At 34.4% G+C, this 18,844-nt stretch overlaps 2 protein-coding genes across 3 annotated transcripts in view; both read right to left on the bottom strand.

The window, feature by feature from the left end:
- LOC120209301 (serine/threonine-protein kinase BSK1-like) overlaps positions 1–7,560 on the bottom strand; it is a 56,226-nt gene extending 48,666 nt beyond the window's left edge. Inside the window, exons 1-9 of one of the 2 annotated variants that reach the window (XM_039208339.1) lie at positions 6,909–7,547; positions 6,678–6,813; positions 6,226–6,359; positions 6,043–6,148; positions 5,591–5,676; positions 4,969–5,157; positions 4,647–4,811; positions 4,449–4,562; positions 3,657–4,152 (exon numbers count right to left, since the gene is read on the bottom strand). In XM_039208339.1, the coding sequence (XP_039064270.1) occupies positions 3,904–4,152; positions 4,449–4,562; positions 4,647–4,811; positions 4,969–5,157; positions 5,591–5,676; positions 6,043–6,148; positions 6,226–6,359; positions 6,678–6,813; positions 6,909–7,283 (1,554 nt within the window). In that variant the 5' untranslated portion in view covers positions 7,284–7,547 and the 3' untranslated portion in view covers positions 3,657–3,903. Of the gene's footprint in view, positions 1–3,656; positions 4,153–4,448; positions 4,563–4,646; positions 4,812–4,968; positions 5,158–5,590; positions 5,677–6,042; positions 6,149–6,225; positions 6,360–6,677; positions 6,814–6,908 lie in introns of those variants that run through there. The other variant, XM_039208340.1, reaches the window with a different exon arrangement.
- A 4,485-nt stretch (positions 7,561–12,045) lies between these two features.
- On the bottom strand, positions 12,046–17,179 carry LOC120209302 (O-fucosyltransferase 16-like). The gene is made up of 10 exons (XM_039208341.1): positions 16,968–17,179; positions 16,812–16,868; positions 16,600–16,690; positions 16,280–16,356; positions 15,619–15,707; positions 15,311–15,485; positions 14,020–14,204; positions 13,511–13,613; positions 12,798–13,129; positions 12,046–12,716 (listed from the first exon to the last, which is right to left on the bottom strand). Exons 1-10 carry the CDS (start codon positions 17,133–17,135, stop codon positions 12,251–12,253), a joined length of 1,743 nt encoding a protein of 580 aa, XP_039064272.1. The 5' UTR covers positions 17,136–17,179; the 3' UTR covers positions 12,046–12,250.
- Positions 17,180–18,844: the final 1,665 nt, after the last annotated feature.

The raw sequence follows: 18,844 nt of genomic DNA, 5'->3' as shown, positions 1-18,844 counted from the left end.
TTTTTAAGAATTCTGACTTTTTTGTGTGTCACGTAAGTAGAAGACGCTTCTTGTAAAAATAGCCCTCTGAAAAGAGCTTGTACATTAAGTGTCTTTCATTTACATGGTACCAAAGGGTGCTAGATTAAAAAAATAATCTAAAATGAGTGTTGAAATAATAAATTATTTTTAAATGATGTATATTTAAATAAAAAAAACCAAACAAATAAGCTCCTTGTTTTGAAACATTACTTTCAAAAACATAAAGTTTAGTTCGTAACATTCAACCAGAGTCATCATTTTGATCTAATATCAAAGAAATTATGTGATTAATTTCTCAATCTTTTCACTGTAACACACTTGTGAGTTTTATTGTTTAATTTGCTCAAGTGTGATTTGGGTGAGAGCTTATCATTTGCAAACACTTTGTCTTGTGAGGTTTTTATTTGTTTGCTAAATTTGTAATTACTCTTTTGGAGAGTGTGTGTTCAAGATTTTAGGTATAAACTTTGAAGTGTTTGTAAGGTTTCACTTTGTCCTTAAAGGTAAGCAAATCTAATGGATTTGAGAAATTCTTAGTGTAGAAGTTAAGGTAGTGGATGTAAACTTAATTGAGAAATCAAACCACTCTAAATCATTATGTAATTTTTTTTTTGCTTCCACCAAATTCTTTGAAAAGCCAATTCACCCCTCTCTTGGCCTATTTCGGTTGATCGATAAAGCTAACAATATGATTCTTGGATCGGAGAGATTGGCCCTTTAATTCATTTTGTTAATCCATCTTTAACTCCTCAAACTGGGTAATACTCCTGTTGCCGAAATGGTTGATGCTAAAGGGAATGGTCTTGGCACCTTTTTTACCATCTTCTCCCACACGAAGTTTTGCTTCGAATAGCCGCTATTAAGGGTCCAACCCAGCCTCATATCCATGATGTTATTGGTTGGGATGGCGCTAAAGACTTGGCGTTCACCATAAAATCAGCTTATGGTCTTCGTAATGGAGCTTCGAGCAATTCTTTGAACAACGTTTGGACAGTTCTTCATAAATTTTGGGGATTACCGAAAATTAAAGTTTTTATGTGGCTTGTTTGGCTGGTTGGTTGCAAATATTCGGGTTCAGTCAGGTTTGCCATATGTAATGTTAATTGGGATTTGCTGTTTAGTGCGGTTCTTTGGAATATATGGCTAAACAGAAACGCCAAAGTATTTGAGAGCCCTTTTGAAGGTGGGGGAAGCATCATTGAGCGCAGTCGAAGTCTTGTGGAATTATCAATAAAAGCGACTGAGGAACATCGTTCTATCACGGTCACTGCTTCTACATTTAACCATGGACCTTCACGTTGGCTCCCACCGCCTTAAAATTGGATAAAACTTAATACCGATGGTGCTCGTCGTGTAGTGGATGGGCACGCTTCATGTGGTGGAGTGACACGGGATAATCTTGGTTTATGGAAATTTGGTTTTTCCAAGTTTAATTGTGTTTGCTCAATTCTTGAAGCTGTGGTATGGCGCGCATATACGGGACTTTTATTAGCTTGGGATGCTGGTTTTTGTCAAATAGAACTCAAGGTTATCAGTTTGGAAGCTCTCCGAACCCTTCGTAGTGTAGTGCACCATTTAAGTTGGCATCTGGCAGATCTTCGGAAACGCAACTGGGTTGCTAAAATTCAACATGTTCGTCGCGAAGGTAACAAGGTGGCAGACGCGCTTGCTAAATCTTCATTTGGTGATAGCTTGGAGCCCACTGTTTTTTATATTCCTCTTTCTCTGGTTGGTTCTTTATTACATGAAGATGTCAATGGGTTATAAGATTTTGGGCATTGTTATGGGATGATTGGTTTTGCAGCCATGGTTGTCTTTGTTGAACTTTTTATTTTGTTTACTATCATATGTTCTTTTTGTAATGGCATATGGTAATATATCCCTTGTATGGTTCACTTCAATGAATTCATACTATTTCACCAAGGAAAAAAAATCATCTTCTTTATAATGGCTTTATGGAAGAGTAAATTTTAATTATATTTAAAAATATTTTTAATTTTAAATTATTCAAGTTAACTGAAATTTTGATTTCAATTTTTAAATTTTAGTTAAATTTTGATTTACTAAATTTAAAAAAAATAATTTGAAATATTTTATAATTTTATCATTGATTCTTTTTTATTTCTTTAATTCTACATTCATTTTAAGTTTATTTTTTTTTATCAAATTTGAATCATACACTTCTAAATGATTGTAGAATGCCTATTTAACTTTAATCCCTTTTTGAAAATCAATTTCCTATTTTATTTATTTTTTTCATTTTAAGTCTATTTTTACCAAATTTAAATCATATATTCAATTAACACTATAAAATATCTATGTAACTCCAATTCTTATTATTAACAACTTTATTTCTTTAATTTACTCTTATTTTGTTAAATTTTGTCCTTTGGTTAAATTTTTTTCATCAATTCCTTTAACTCCTATTTATTTTCTTCAATATTTTTCATTAAAAATCTTTTATTTGAAAATAAAATTATAGATTTATTTTATAATTTTAGACTTTTTTATTTAAGTTTAAATGTATCATTACCCCTTAAAGTATATCATTTGTACTTCTTAAAATATTTTTTAGAACATTTTATTATATGAAATTTATCATTACTTCAATTACCTTAAATCATTAATTCCGTTAAAAATTAATGAAGGACCAATTAAAATATGTTACATCAACAATTAATTTTAATTTATTTTTTAATAAATTAATAATATTTTAATCACCCACTCCGCCCCTTCTTCCCCCAATCGTATTCGTCGCACTCTCACCATCACCAACCCAGCCCTCGAATCTCTTTCTAATCTCCTCTCCAATTTCCAAATTTCACCACCATCGTTCTCTATGATTTTCACGACAATCTCGATTCAATTCTTTCATTGATCTCTCAATCTGGGCTGCCCTTGAAATTACGTTTCCAGCCACAAGTGTTTTGCTTTTCTGGGTTAGAAGCACTTGACTTCTTAGATGAAGAATTTGATAGAATTGAATTGCTCAATCCGGGATGCCCTTGAAATCCTTTACGTTTCCAGCCACAAATGTTTTGCTTTTCTGGGTTTGAAGCACTTCTTAGATGAAGAATTTGATAGAATTGAATTGCTCCAACATTTTGTCAGGAGATTTAAATAGGGCCCGCGACTGCGATAGCGCCCTCAATATATCAGTGCCCTTCGAAAACACTATTGTTTGTCCGCGACACCTGTAATCATCGTAATAGCGCTCGTTGTGCTTGCGATAACGGAAAAGTCTAAAAATACGATCATGATTTGAATCCCTGATTGGATCTTTAAAAGTCTCTTGTTTGATTGAAATCCTAACCATGAATGTGGATTTTCCCCTAGTGGGTCATTGGATTCAAAGAGATTTTTGGTTTGGTTACCAATTATGGTATCCTTAAGTCGGTCTCGTCGTTTAAGAGTTTGTACAAGATTGATCTTTTTGGTAATACCTTCATAACCGATCATCAAACTCTTGTTACTTTATCTTCCAATTGTTTGTTCTTGAGTGAAATTGGGATTCGTGATTGCGATTTCATTACCCAGAACAGAAATTAAACGATGTGGTGAAAGGGGGGGAGTAGGTGATTCGAGTCTGGAAACACATTTTGGCGACATTTCTCCGCTAGGACAAGCAAAAATCATAACAAATCAATTAATTCAATTAAAATCACTAAACAGGAACAAGTTACGGCACCGAGAAACAAATGCCTTCCTCCCCAGATGTTACACTATCAAACATTTTGCACAAAACCACCATCCCAGCTTCCATCGTACATTAATCTCAGCGTGTTTGGTTGTAACATTCACAAACAATTTCGATCTTTAGCCCCGTCCCAACAAAAAAATAAGAATATTACAGAGCCACAAACTTGAACCAACTTCTCAAGATCATCTTCCGCCCCGTTGCCGTTTTTCTTCTAGTGCAGCGGCTTCATTCAACATGTCAGCTGCATCCTTCTGCATGTCTAACTTGGACAGGGCGACAGCCTGCATGTAAAATGCTGTCGACCAGTCTGGGTACACACATTGTGCTTGCATTGCATCTCGAAGGGCAGCATCTGGTTGATCGCACAAAAGATGACAAAGGCTTCTACGTGCATAAACGGTTGGAGAAACCATTGTTCCAACATCCATGAACTGCAACGAAATGGACAAAATTAAGCATTAATGCATAAAAATGACATCTTTTTCCTTGTGCCAAGTATCTATCGTGCTGCCAAAACATGCTATGATACAAGCAAGCAACAAGAGTTTCAGATTTCCCCACCCTCAATTTTCTACAAGGCAAAAAATCCCCAGGTTCCTACTGATAACTTACAAGAAGCACCATGAAGTAAATTAATTAGAACACAGGCTCTGTGCCCTTTTCGGACCATACAAATTCTGTGAATGAATGTATTCTGTTCATCTCAGTAAGAAATGAAAATGTATACCTGAGAATAACAATCTATAGCAGTTTTAAAATCTTTGTCACGAAATGCTACATCTCCTCGCTTTCTTGCCTCTAACATATCTCTCATTTGTTGAGTCCACTCTTGAAAAGAGAGCTAAACCAGTCCATATCCAAAGGGATTTAGTACCACATATAATATACAAACATCCAAAAATCTACATACTTATGATACAGTTACCTCATTTGTTCCTTCATCATCTCTGTAATGTGTCATTACCAAGATTTGATGGATAGCTGTGAGATCCATCCGTGAACAGGCATCACCCATTGGAGACAGGGGTTGTTGAGGGGTAGGAGGCCCCTCTTCACGTTTGGGAATTCCCAACATCATATAAGATGGAACCTACAAAAAAGACTCAAGTCCTCAAAGTCCGATAACATACGAATTCTGATATTCCCGTAAAACAGAACACCAAATGCAAACAATATTTCCACATGAATATCCAAAAAGGAAAATTGTGGAAATTTGGGGGAAGAGTGGAGGAAAAAAATGGACTCACATCGGGTTTATTTTGCAATGGGTAAAGTGAGGTGACAAGATCTTTGGTCTTTGGCCGCTCCCTTGGTTCATATTGCAAACATTGTGAGGCTAGATCAAAAACGACGGTTGCCTCTTCAGTAGAAAAGTTTCCCTCTAGATGTGAATCCATCAAGAGAAGAATGTTTTTTCCCCGTATCATATCGAGAGCCTGCATAAAATAATATATGAATAAATAATTTTTTTTTTTAAATAATACTCCAAAATTTACAAATAGGGATGTAGAACTAAAGACAGGAAAGTTGAAGTGGACACAGAAATAATATTTTTTTATTTCTTAATTCTTCATGAAAAAACATCCTGCATAAATTAGGTGTAGTCATCATAACAAATCATTGAAATTATACAATAAAAACAAAGCTAAACATGTGTGGTTATAATTTGACCATCTGTGAGAAATTACAGAGCCTTGGTATCTACATAATCAACATTTTGAAACATGAACCCCATTTTAAATGATCATTCAGTTTTTCCCTTAGGTCTAATCACCACAAATATGCGCAACTCAAATTTAGGAATCACTTCATTATGTATATAGATTACAGATTTCCAAGAAACTAAAGAGTAGTAAATAGATAACTTACATGACTTGGAGGAATGTGCTTTCCGCTGAGAAGATCCAAAAGGACAGTTCCAAAGCTGAATATTACACTTTCGGGAGTAACCCTTCCTAGAACACATGTTAATTATTTAATCAAATCAGAATCAATCATTCAAGCTAAGAGCAATTCTAAAACAAATAATCCATGTTTAGAATATTCAGTCCTAGAAACTTAAAAGCTCTAAATAACAAATTTTCACAATAGATTTAGTTCACTTATGTCTTTCTCAAATTTTACAGTTGCACATTTGGAATGCATTGAAGCTGAAGGCATTATGATCTTCTATAAAATGGACGAAGCTCTCAGACACACTCAATCCCAAGGCAAAGCTAGAAACTAAGGAAAAGAAACAGATTCCAAGGCATTTTGATCTTCTCTCTCTTAACAAGAGTAAGGAAGAAGTAAAAGAATGATAAAAATTAAAAGGCTGTTACCATTTCTTAGATACTCGGGAGGTGTATATGCAAGATTGGTACTATAACTTTTTCCATCCCTGCTGTTCTTCATGAAGCCAAAACACGAAAGTCGTGGATCACCATTCTTCCAAAACCATTAAAAGTGTTTCAATATGCACTATAAAACAAACGCCTAAACAAAAAGGAGAGTTGTTGCAATACCTCATCAAAGAGCACCCTATATGCATTCAAATCATGGTACAGTGGACGACCATTACTACTACAATAATCTAACGCTTCAGCCATGAATAAAGCAGCTCTCAATCGCATAGCCCATTCAATAGTCTGGTTTTCCCCTGCCAAGCAAATAAAGAACTGAAATTATATTCAAGCCAAAATGAAACATCAGAGGTAAAGAGTGAGCCAAAAATTCTGCTTTCACTGGCAAAGCAATATGTTGTTATTTAAATTAATTGAAAAATAAAACTTAAGATATTACATGTAGGATCTAACTGGTTGAGAGAGAAATTAGCTGGAAACAAATTTAGCAATACACATCAATAAACACCTAACACAGTTCGATCGGAGAAAGTAATAATTGCACTCAAATTGAATTGAATGGAGCTTTTTTCTTGTTCAGAAAACAAAAATGGTAGCAAAAACTAGAACCATACAGTGAAATAAATGCTTTGCAAGGTTATCATTGGGCATGTATTCGGCAACAAGCAGTCTCTCGTCGCCATCGCAGCAATACCCAATCAAATTAACCACTCTCTTATTTCTCAAGTTGCCAACACCCAGAGCTTCATCCTTTAAGGAGGAACAAAAGAACAATAAGAGGGTTCCTAAAATTTAAATAACACAATGATTTGAGGCCATGAGGGGGAGAGAAAAAGAGGACATACGGCAAATTGTTTGGTATCGGGCCAGGCAGATTTGGTGAATTTCTTGATGGCGATCCAACGGCGATTATTGTCGTTCTGGAGGCGGCCTTTGTAGACAACATTGGGGGCCTTCTCACCGCCTTCGGAGACAATGAAATCGGAGCTGAAGTTATTGGTGGCAGCCTTAAGCTCAGCTAGGGAAAACTCGGAGAAATCAGGGAAGGCCGAAGCCGTACCGGCAAGGGAATCCTTCCCACCATTTGAAGGCGAGGAAGGGCCATTATTGGTCTGAGTTACGCGGTTGTTTTGGTTGTTGTTGACGTTGAGGTGGTGGCTATAATTGGATTTGTGCACCGAGTCAGGCTTCCTGAGAAAGGCCGATTCGCAGCAGCCCATAACTAGGGGGTGAGTTGAGTCAGAAGACTAATTTATAAATTATAACCATAGAGAAACCTCTTCGTCTCCGATCTTCAAAGAAAAATGGAAGAGGGAAGGGATAGAAAGCTTTGGTGTGGAGGAAGGAAGGGTAGCCGACGTCGACTTAGTGATTGAGAGAGAAAGCGAGTTTTCCCCAAAAATGTGTGAAAGAGAGAGAGAGGTGGCAGCAAACTGCAACAGAGCTTTCTCTTCTCTCTCTGTCTCTGTGTTTGCGTTCGTCTCTTTCAGCCCTTCATTATGCGATGACAGAGCCTTTTGTCCCTTTTGAATGACAAATAATCTGCTACTATTATAATAGGCTAAATGTCCTATGGCGATTATTGTCTCCAAATTGTCCTCCTCCATTTGGATTTCCTTCATTTGCTTCAAGGGTTTTTTCGTCTTATCTTCTACTACATATTTAGAAATGTTCTCTATATTTTAATTGATTCCATAAATAAAAATTAAGTTCGTAGTGGTACGTACAAATTAAGTGATTTAGTGATTATAAATTACCAGAGGTTTTATATTAGAATATGATGCATTTAAGAATATTTTAGTATTTATAATTAAATAGTTGAATTTTTTTTTAAAATATATTACTTTATAATAACTCAAATTAAAAAAAATTATAATTGAGTGAGTGATTTAGGAATTTAATATTTAATTATTAAATTTAATATTAAACTTACAAAAATTCTTAAATATTTTATTTTTTAATTTAATCCTTAAATTATTTTTTAATCAAAATAAATTCTTAGAGTATTTCATTTTATTATTAATTTTGTTTTGAATGTTTATGATTTATTAATATATTAGGAATTAAGTATTTAGAATATCTTTTAATCATTATAAAATATAAGGACGTATAGGTTAATATTATAGATTATACAAAAATATGTAAGAATATATGGGTTTAAGGTTTATCGTTTTTAAATATTAAATGAGAGAAAACATTATAAAAATACGTAATATTTTTAATAAATTTACAATAATTACGAACATAACATAAAATTGTTTCGAGGAAGAAGAAAACAAGAATTGCAGTGCACAAATTAAATTGCGAAACACTTCTTCGAATGCACTTTTAGGCCAACCCGCAAAGCTATGACAATTAGAGTTTTAGACAACTCATTCCCGGCATGAGTTAGGTAGAGACATCTCGACGCTTCAAGTGGAAGCTTCTCAGCGCTTTGTTTGTGAGGTGGTAATGGAATAATTCCTGTTATTGTGACAGAGGCATCCCAACTTTGTTGGTTAAAGTTGAAGACTTATTGAGGAGTAGATGCATCTCCACGTTCTCCACTGGTTTAAAAGGGTTAACTTGGTCTTCAAAAATGTAAAACATGTGTAACAGATGCATCTCCACACTTTGAATACGTAGGAATGACTTGGGCATCTTTGCCTTGATAAAAGCAAAGTGTTGAAATACCTCTCGCTTGGGTAAATAACATCTCAAATTTCGTCAAGGCATAATAAAATTACTCTTATGGTTAGAGCATAGGCTCTCCATCCTTTTGGGTGATTTTTATAAGTCGTGAGCTTGGGGTCCAGTGGAGGCAACTCAATGGCGTTAGAGGGTGGAGACATCTGGGCTTGTTTGGTTGGTTAATGCAGAGGTAGCTTGACACATTCAGCCAGGAGGAAGTCAGCCTCACTGTAGCAACACAATGAAGGCATCTTAATGCCACGACAACATGACAGATGACATAAGGCACTCAATCCTATTACTAGTAGGATTTGTAATGTTTAAATAAAAGGAAGAACTCTGCTCTTTTATATGTACTAGAAATGTTAAAGTGTTACATAATACGCTAGAAATAAGTTTCCTTCTAGCTTTGTTTTGAGGATTGAATAGTTAAGCTTTTATATAAGCCTTATCTAGGTCTAAGGTAGAGATATAAATCTAGCTAATAGGTTTTTGTCTAACCTAGCTCCTAGTTCGTAAGATTAATGGGGAGGTTATTCTCGTCTCTACTTACTATTCGACGATTTTCTACATGTATAACTTATTGAGTTTAGAGGAGCGGTCATGGAGTATTTATTAATGTCATAATGAAGAATAGTATGACGTGAAATATTAAAATTGAGAAACCTAGCAATAAAAATGGAGAGGTTCCATTCGTACACATATAGGTATGGGGGGAGACATCAGGGAAAGCAGCAGATGACGGGAGACAAGCGTTGAAAGAGAGTAAGAACACATGGGTTATGGGTATTGGCATTGGAAATTGCATACCCCACCCCCCCTCACCCAAATGCACAAACATACCACAAAAGTTTAAGCAACGGGTACAAAACACATCATGCTTTGACTCTTTTTCCCCCATCTGTAGATTTTTAAAGAATTTCAATTTGATTTTTTCGGTAAAATTATTTTTTTTGCGCTTTAATTTTGTCAATTTAGTTGTTGCAACACTTATAATTTTATTATATCTCATTTTTACCCTTAAACTTTTATGTTTTGTCAAATTGACTTAAATATAACGGAATAAAAATCCACCGTTAGATTGACATAAACTACTTCGTCCTTATAGAAATGCTTATATATATATATTTATTTTGTCGCATCATTAAAAATATTATAGACTAGAAAATAATTATAACATCCCAAACCTAATCCACACAGTTCCATCAGAGTTAAAGTGCCACATAAGCTCACTAAAGTGAACTTGATATATCCAATCTTTAAAATGAACAATTATTTATTAGCTGAATTTTATTAGTATTATGAAATTGAAACTACTAATCATAGAAGTGGAAACATTAATTGAAATGCAAATAGACCTAGACAATTTGTAAGTCATGGTATCATAATGTGGATAGATATACATGAGTATCCGTGTCATGTCCTAAATTTCGGTTCTAGAACTTTTGAATAGATTCAAAAGGGTTTTTTTTTCTTTCTAATTTAATATATGAAGTTTGGGTTAAATTGTAAAATTTAGTTGTTTGGGGGTTAAATTAGAAATGTTGAGAAATTCAAGGGTCAAAATCAACCATTGTACAATTATTAATAATATTATCATTTCAAATTTTATCACTAATATAATCACAACTAACAATAGGAGAAAAAAATAATTCGGGAAATAATTGATAATCCATTGAAGATTCTTAATTAACATTATTATTACAAGCATTTACTCGAGTCGATCAATTGGATAAATAAGGTAATCCACCGAACACTTTAAACACATCAAGCATAAATTCAAGTATTTGGGGACCATTTGTTCATACTTTAAGACCAAAATGAATAAGGAAACAAATAAGTATTGTCAACATCCGACTTTATTAATGATAAGTTGTGAAAATTTTCAGAGCGTTCATATTCGATGGATATCTACTTCTTTTGTTTGACATGTTGAACATTCTACTTCTTCAAGTTGTGACATTTTGTTTCTCTTAACCGACACTTCATTGTGTAGCTTGACTTACTTCTTCAAAAATGAGTTTATATTTATTAAATAAATCAACTGCTGCTCCTTTCACTTTCTTCATGTCAATCTAAATTATTTTAAGAAATTGTCGATGAGAAACAAAATGTCAAGTGGGAATTCCTTCAACTTTTAGTGGCAAGCATTTGTGATGGATGGTTTAATGCTCCGAAAGAATATATTAAAAAGGTTGAAATTCATGATGACCCGAACAGAAGTCAAGAAAGAACGAATGAAAGAAATATTTGTGTTTTTGTTAATATTATTTTTAACTTATTTAAAACATTATAAATTATATAGTTTTAAATGATGTTAATTTATTTTATATAATAAATATATCCTGGTCAGGTTAATACTTGTGTTCTGATTACTAAAAAGGTTAATTTATTATATATTTTTAAACGCTGTTAATTTATATGATAATTATATTTTAAATTAATGACTATAAAAATATTGAAATTATGTCATTATATTAATAATTTGTACAAGAAGCAGGAGCCAAGTGTCATAAAATTGTCCTGATTGCGTTCTTGGCTTCGGGTTTGACTTATCGGGGGCATTCTGCTGATCTGGAGTTGCCATTCGTTTTCCACAATTTGCGTTCTTAACTGTATTATTGATAATTCCAACACACCATGGGGAATTAGTAATTTGTTTTTAGTTATTTGCTAAAACCTTACTTTCGCTGATATTATATATATATATATATTAGCTTTTTATAAGACACTTTAATCACTTAAAAGTTGTATCATTTTTACCTGGACATGCTTCTTTTTACTTGAAATTTTATTTACTACTTATGTAGATTGTTTTTAAGGAGAGATACTATCATGTAGCTGATAAGCAGCAATTACGTAGCTATCATGTTTAAGAGGACATTTGTCTCACCCATAGAGACATGAGTGATTGCTAAATTCCAATAAAGAAACAAAATTCAGTAAAAGGAAAATGATTTTCTCAGCCGACGAGAATAAAGCGGCTGAAGTTCACACAAAAAATTATCTTTTTCATGCACGATAAGATCAGATGGATTACCAAAAGAAGTGAAGGATAAAATTTACATCGGCTTTGCTAATACACAGAAAGCAAGCAACTAACTATATGAATATGAATGATCTCTCGCATAACCAAAAATAACTGGGGAAAAAACTTTTGAACCATGCCCATATTTGATATTTCTAACTTTTGTTTTTTCAATGACTTGATTAAACAAATGCCACGGAAACCGGTATTTCCCTGAATTCATCCTATAATACTTTTGTACCTTGTTGTGGAACATCATCTAAATAGAATAGAAAGTTCCATATTTGATCTGCCGTCCGTTTGTTGCTTCATAAGTTGAATGTTCCTGGAAATCAAAAAAACTCAACCAGAAAACAACTGCAGAGAAAACCAGGGGGGATTAATAGACAGAAGGGCATTTTGAGCTTCCATCAACAAAACTATGAATATGTCTCTTATAACCGAAGGAGAGAGAAGGAATTTCATGAATCAATTTGTCACTCATTCTATTCAGTCTGAAATCATCACTTCCAACTCAGGTTGTTCATCAGAGCTGAATGCATCATAATCCGAACCTGTTGCATTATAAAGGAGCTTCTCTTGTGTCCCACTTTGGTCCTCTTCCTCATCCAACAGATCAGGCCATTCTGGCACATCGTTTTCATCATAACCATTCTGATCATCAATGGCCATAACATCTTTTTTTGATGAATCATCCATTTTTCTATGTTTCTTGTGTTTTGAATCTGCCTTTACCTTTCCCCTTGCCTCTGAATCTTCACATATACAGGTGGATGGATTCTCATGAAACTCGCCCCTTCCTGCCCTGACCTCCATTGGCTCCCCCATAAAACCTCTCTGCAAAGTACGAATTCTAGAGGCAAATTCCTCCCATGTCATGTTCTTTCTACCTAAGAACACACGATATAGTTTTTTAGCATTTGGACGAATAGTAGGTTTATGTCCAAAATATTTCCTGCCATAATACAATGGAAAAAGTTAGCCAGCTGTTATATACTGTTATGGAGTGGAAGGATTGAAAGCAGGACGTTTTTACCTTCTTCCAGCTAGTATCCTAGCCATGTTACCATTATTGTTAGTGACAAACACATCACTCTCATCACAAACAATGAAGTCAAGTGCAGCCAGTCTAGAAGAGAATGAGGAAAATGGCCCTAATTCTTCCTTTGTGGCAATGGTATCTTTTGAATGGAAGTTCGGGAAGAGTTCTTTCAGAGGTCTCAAAGTTTCCTCCCCTCCATAAACTTCACCAGATGCCACATAGATATGAACATTACTTCCATATCCTAGAGCTCTAAGCATCAGACCAACTTCCTCTGCGGTAAGTGGGCATCTTCCCTGCCTCCGTTCCTTATCCGGATTGTTTTTCTGCAAATCAGTAACAGACACCGTACAGCATATGCATTAGGTCTGAGATTGGGCCGGAGTGATGGGAATAAAATTAATACAATTGGAGAATTTAAAAGGACAACAGCTTATTTTCCCACTATAGCAGTCACTTCATGATTTTATATGCAACGCTTTTAGCCTCTCCCACTCTTTATAAAATCTTCACTCGACTGTACCTAAATCTTTTAGGATGTTTCCGCCTCATGGAATAGACAATGATATTTTTAAACTGACAATTAATGTTGGGTGACCGTAACAATGGAAACAAAGGAATTTACTTTCCAAGCTCCAAATTATTGGCCAGTAAAAAATAAGAATGAGGATGCATAAAATTATTAGAGTATGAAACTTAAGCCTTACATGTAAAGTCTTCCACCTCTTCCTTATAGCACCTAGTTCATTCCTTTCCTTTTCACCTCCACCATAATCACAGCCCGAGAATGCAAGCATATCAGGCTCAAACCTGTCACAAATTTGTTCGGCTACATCAATAACCTCAAATCTGTCCTTTATTATTGAATGGAAAAGCCATTGCTTCAAAAGAATGATGCATTGATTCACTGCAATATATGTGCATATCTATCATGTGAATTTGGTTGATGGTCTATCTCTGAAAACATGAGACAAAGACATTTCATTGAAACAACTGAAATTTGATCTCACTCAAATGGTCATGCTTCCATATACCAAGCGTAAAGACCTTGGAGGGATATGTATACTTAGCAAATACATTCTTATATCCGTATCATGCATGAAAGTTATGCAGTTTTGAACCTTAAGGAGTTAAGATATATAGTCTAGGTGGCACGGAGTACACAACTGTAAGCATAGCATGATAGTTATACAGGGCGAAAGATAATGATACATGCCTTAAATGCAAAGCAATATAATTCTTGCTCCTAATCCGCATTCGCTGAACTAGCATTTTACCCATTTCTAGAATAGGGTGAGCGAACTTAAGAGCATGGTAGTTTACTCTGCATCTTAACTTCTGCAAATCTGTATCCAATTTATTGGCAAGTCTGTAATCAAACTTGTTGAGCTGAACTGCATTCTTCACGTGATAACAAGAAGTGCCATTAGTTAATCCATCAGATATAAGACAGATTTTAGAGGACAAGAGTATAGGCTAGTGGCCTGGTTATTTGGTTCATACACAAGCTCAATGAGCTGGACCAAACACAATCATCTTCAGCTCAAATGCAAGAAATGCACATTCAGTATAATCGTTTCATAGACATATTATATACATAAAAATGCATATATTTTCCAAACATTTACATCACAAACAAATAAGACTCCCATTAAGGATGCTACCTACAAGCCAGAGGTCCCTATACATATTCCCAACCTGTGCATTAGATGGGTCAAATCAAAAGGTATACACCAAATATGGGCTTCAGTGATGTATGAAGAGGTCAAAATCATAAATCGCTTTTTTTTTTTACAATTCTCATGAGTGATTGTTGCTCAAATAGTTCATAGCATTTCATAATCTCATAGCTAGGTCTCAATTTCATTAAAAAACATCAACTTACGATAAAGCAGAACATTTTAAACATGAGAACCTTAAGCCTCTGGTTTAAATAGCAGAAGCTTCAAATAATGTTAGTAAACCATTTTAAAGGCAATGCATAACTTATAACAATGATGAGATACAATAGTTATGTAGGAAAGAAGCAATTTATGTGCAATATAGTAATGATCAGAAGTTGAAAAGAGTGACACTTTGAGATTCTAAAGGCTCCAATGAACAGTGTTTTGTGTTTAATTGATAGAGAAGCTTAGTAAGGTAAAGCTAGAACTTAAACCACACAAAACCAGACCTGTGTGTACAATAGATCAGAGATTGTAATAATCACGGTATTGACTGGTGAAAACAGAAACAACTATGTTGGAATATTGACATATTGAAATACAGAAGAGTGACTAAATAACATGTCAATATGCCATTCAGGTCCAGGAAAGTGGTAAACAAACATTTATGAGCATGCTTAAGCAACATATTTGACATTTCTCTATGAGGAAAAGAATAAGATAGAAAATACAGGGCAGCCACTACAAACACAAAAAAAGGACAAGCAATCCAAAAGTATTCCGTGACCAGCTAGGGGATAAATATATAATATTGACTGAAAATTTTGAAAATAAGGAACTTACATGCCTTTTCAAAAGAACCGGCAATATACGATTTACATAACATCTTTCACTACACTTCCGTGGAATACGCATGGTGTATGGAGTCCAAGTCCTCCCTCCCCTTTTAGGCAGCTGCGTTATGATTTTAACATCTTTTGACAAAAATGATATGACATCAAAGATATCTGTGAAGTTACTGGACATGAAAAAGTAGAAAATGTCACATAACAGCTTAACAGCTCAATTCATCCAGATTTTATCTATTTAGATAAGATGGCTAAACAAAGTTACAAACTTAAATAGTGAATATCTTTCATTCTATAACAAACCTTGCATCCTTCCAAAATGATTTTTGGTCCAGCATTGGAACAACTAGAGTAGCATTCAGAATTCGAGCAGCAACAACAGCATCCGTAATCTGCGACATGCATTGATAGTAAGCTCAACTACAAAAAAGCATTGAGGGATAAAATAAAGTATTCACGTTATTGTGATCTTGAGACATGGACGGTAAATACTAATAGAAAGCTCAAAGTATGTTCTGAAAGGCCAACAGCTTTAAGCATGGGAGTAGATCATTAAATTTTCCATCAGTTTGAATCAGAAGAAAGCGTGCGTGTGCTTTTCCAAAGCTTTCAGTAGACACTCAACCCATTAAATATTTTCTGTTTGTGGCAGAAAAAATTCTGTTTGAACAATATAAGTTGTCGATTGGGGCCAATAAGTCAAGCAGCCACTTTATTGTACAATTCCAATCCATTTTATATGCTCAGTTACAATTCAAATAGAATAGTACAAAACTCCACACTGACCAATAATGAAGAGCATGTATCTTTGAGTTCTGCCAATGTATAACTGTTAAATCTATATACATTTAGCACCAATCAGCATAAATGTTAAATTGTATTTATGACATCAAATGAGACTGGAAAATTCTACAAAACAATAGGAAATAAAATAAATGTATCGTAAAGTAGCCACAACACTTACTCCAGTTCTTTGTTGGTTCAAACCTCCACTTGTGGCAATAGCCAGGTACCGAGTGGGATGCGTAACAGCTTCAGCTTCTGTAATACAATCGACGAGTTAATGTGTTTCTACTACATAAGGTTTTTATGCAATTTCATAATTGTCCAAACCAATTTAAAAACCCTAAACCATCTCAATTCTTTTATCTTATCATTGTATTTGATGTTTCCCAAATCCATTTTCATAGAACCTTACACGTTACAAATAAAATGTGTATTTTTTTAATTTGTAAAAATGTACATCTAATTAGCGAAATTGGAGGAAAAAATGATTATACGAACTCGCAAATTTGGCGCTGGCATTACTGCATCCATAAAAGAATTTAGCATTTCTCGAACTCCATATATCACGATCTAATTTTCCTCCGCTACTCTGATTTTCAAAAACCAATATTGCAAATTAACCAATGGTAAGGATCCAATGAAACCTAAACCAAAGCGCATAATCTTGCTAAAACTGCAAATAATAATACAAGTAAAGAACAAGCCCTAACTGGAATACTGAAAACAGAGCCTCCATTTGTAACTGTATCCTGGACAACTGCATTAACCTAGAGGAGGGAAAAGAGAATCAATTATACATACACATAATCACACATAAATTCAAAGATAACTTAAAAAAAAGGCATATCGAGGGAGAGAGCCAATACAGAGGTGTGATGGCGTCGAAGGTGGAAGTCTTCCGATTCTTCAGGAGAAGGAGATAGAAAGGAAAGGATGGCGAAGAGGATTAGAAGAGCACCGAAGAAGACGGATAAAACCTGAACCAGAGACCGGAGGCGGTGGGGATGAATTTTGCGCCGCCGAGACAAGGCCATCGTACAGCGCTACACTCTCTTCCCAAACAAAAATGAAAAAAGAGAAGTGATAAGATCTGCGTGCAACAGTCACTATAAGTCGAGCAACATTACTTGGAAGTTGGAACATGGAAATGAATCTTAGCAGTAGAGACTATGTGATAGGGCGCCACAATAGGGACAAGATTACTTGAATTTTGCCATTTCCAGATTCAATGAAGATGACAGAGTAACGATATAATTATGAAAAGAGTAAACTACACGATTCATCACTCAATTATCTTCTTACTCCTAGATTAGTCATTACAATTGAATTTTTTTTAATTTATTCATTCAACTTTTGAATTACTAATGTTGATCACTTTACCATTAAATAATTAACGGCTTTATGACATGGAAACTAACACCAAAACAAAATAGTTTTGGATTCTTACAGAAAATCAAATTTAAAATAAAACGATATCATTTTGATCTAAATAAAAAAAATTTATTTTCTTTCTTTCATCATTTTCCCTTTTTTTTCCTTCTTTATTCTTCTTTCCCTTATCTTCTCAACCTGAATGAACTCAGATTCCGACCATCATATTTGCCGTCTTTTTGACCATTGTCGACCACATTTGTCGGAGTTTAATGACTCAAAATTTTATATTGAATGTGTCTCACCATTTTAAATGTAAATTTAATGTCCATTTGACCCGGAAGTACCCAAACTCTATAGATCTAGTGTTGATGTTGGTTGTCATATATCACCATATTTTCCGGTCACCATTTGCGTTAATACAAAAATCAAAAGAAAGTTTTTCATTTTCCTTTTCAATCTCAACTCAGATCTTCATGAAACTAAACCAAAAGCCACAAGAACTCAAATCAAAACCTGAAATAAATATATTATTCTCCATTGCATATATTATTTTTTGATTGTTGGGATCTAGAACCAAAGCCCAGATTTATTAGAATATGAGAAACACTTGGATTTAAGGTTGTGTGTATCCCATTGATTTCTTTCTCAGTCTCACAATAGCATCCAACGGTCAAGGGAAGGGGCAATCCAATCTTTAATAGTCTCTACATGGGGCTTTCCAACTTACAAAAACAAGCAAAGGAAGGACTTGAAACACTAACCCCGTGCACTACCCTCTGTTAGCTTATTTTTTCCATTTTTGTTTTTTTATTTGTTAGTTTTATTCTTATTCTTACTTTGGTCTTATGTGGTTGTTGGGATTTGATTTAGAATATTGTTTAGATTACATAATTTTCTGGGAAAACTTGACAATTGGAGAAAAATTTTGGTTCAAAACAATGGAAGTGGAGGCTCAGATTAATAAAAATACTATGTCACCACAGTTTTAGAGATAAAACGGTAGGGCGCCAAAAGAAAATTTGAGTGAGTAAATTTAAAATTTCTAAACTTAGTGACTAAAATATGAATGAGAAGATAGTTGAATGATGAATGGTGTAGTTTATCCTTAAAAAACAAAGGGCGGAATGGACGAGTGTGCTGGCACGCTGGCACGCTGGCTTTGGTCTCAAGTAATCAATTTTTGCTTAAATTTAGTAGTCTCTTTTTAAAAGCTTTAAACAGCATTTTAGCGCTAATAACCAGAAACATGTCTGCGCGCATATATCATACATATATTAATATTTACCTAACCATATTTTTTACACTCAATTTCTTAGTTTGATGTCCAATATTTTATGTTTTCTTTTTTCTTTCGGTTTCTAAAATTTTG

This window comes from Hibiscus syriacus, unplaced genomic scaffold (genome assembly GCF_006381635.1).
Source record: "Hibiscus syriacus cultivar Baekdansim isolate YM2019G1 unplaced genomic scaffold, ASM638163v2 tig00018586_pilon, whole genome shotgun sequence".
NCBI lineage: Eukaryota > Viridiplantae > Streptophyta > Magnoliopsida > Malvales > Malvaceae > Hibiscus > Hibiscus syriacus.
Note: the sequence above shows the minus strand (reverse complement) of the source record. Positions and strands in the feature narration are given on the sequence as shown.

Bases quoted from the DNA above. Each gene is read 5' to 3' on its own strand.
- LOC120209302 (XM_039208341.1), bottom strand. From the start codon at position 17,135: ATGGCCTTGTCTCGGCGGCGCAAAATTCATCCCCACCGCCTCCGGTCT. The intron at 14,205-15,310 runs GTAAGTTCCTTA...TATCACGTGAAG, and splicing joins CGGTTCTTTTGAAAAGGCAT to AATGCAGTTCAGCTCAACAA. The intron at 12,717-12,797 runs GTAAAAACGTCC...GTATTATGGCAG, and splicing joins AGGATACTAGCTGGAAGAAG to GAAATATTTTGGACATAAAC.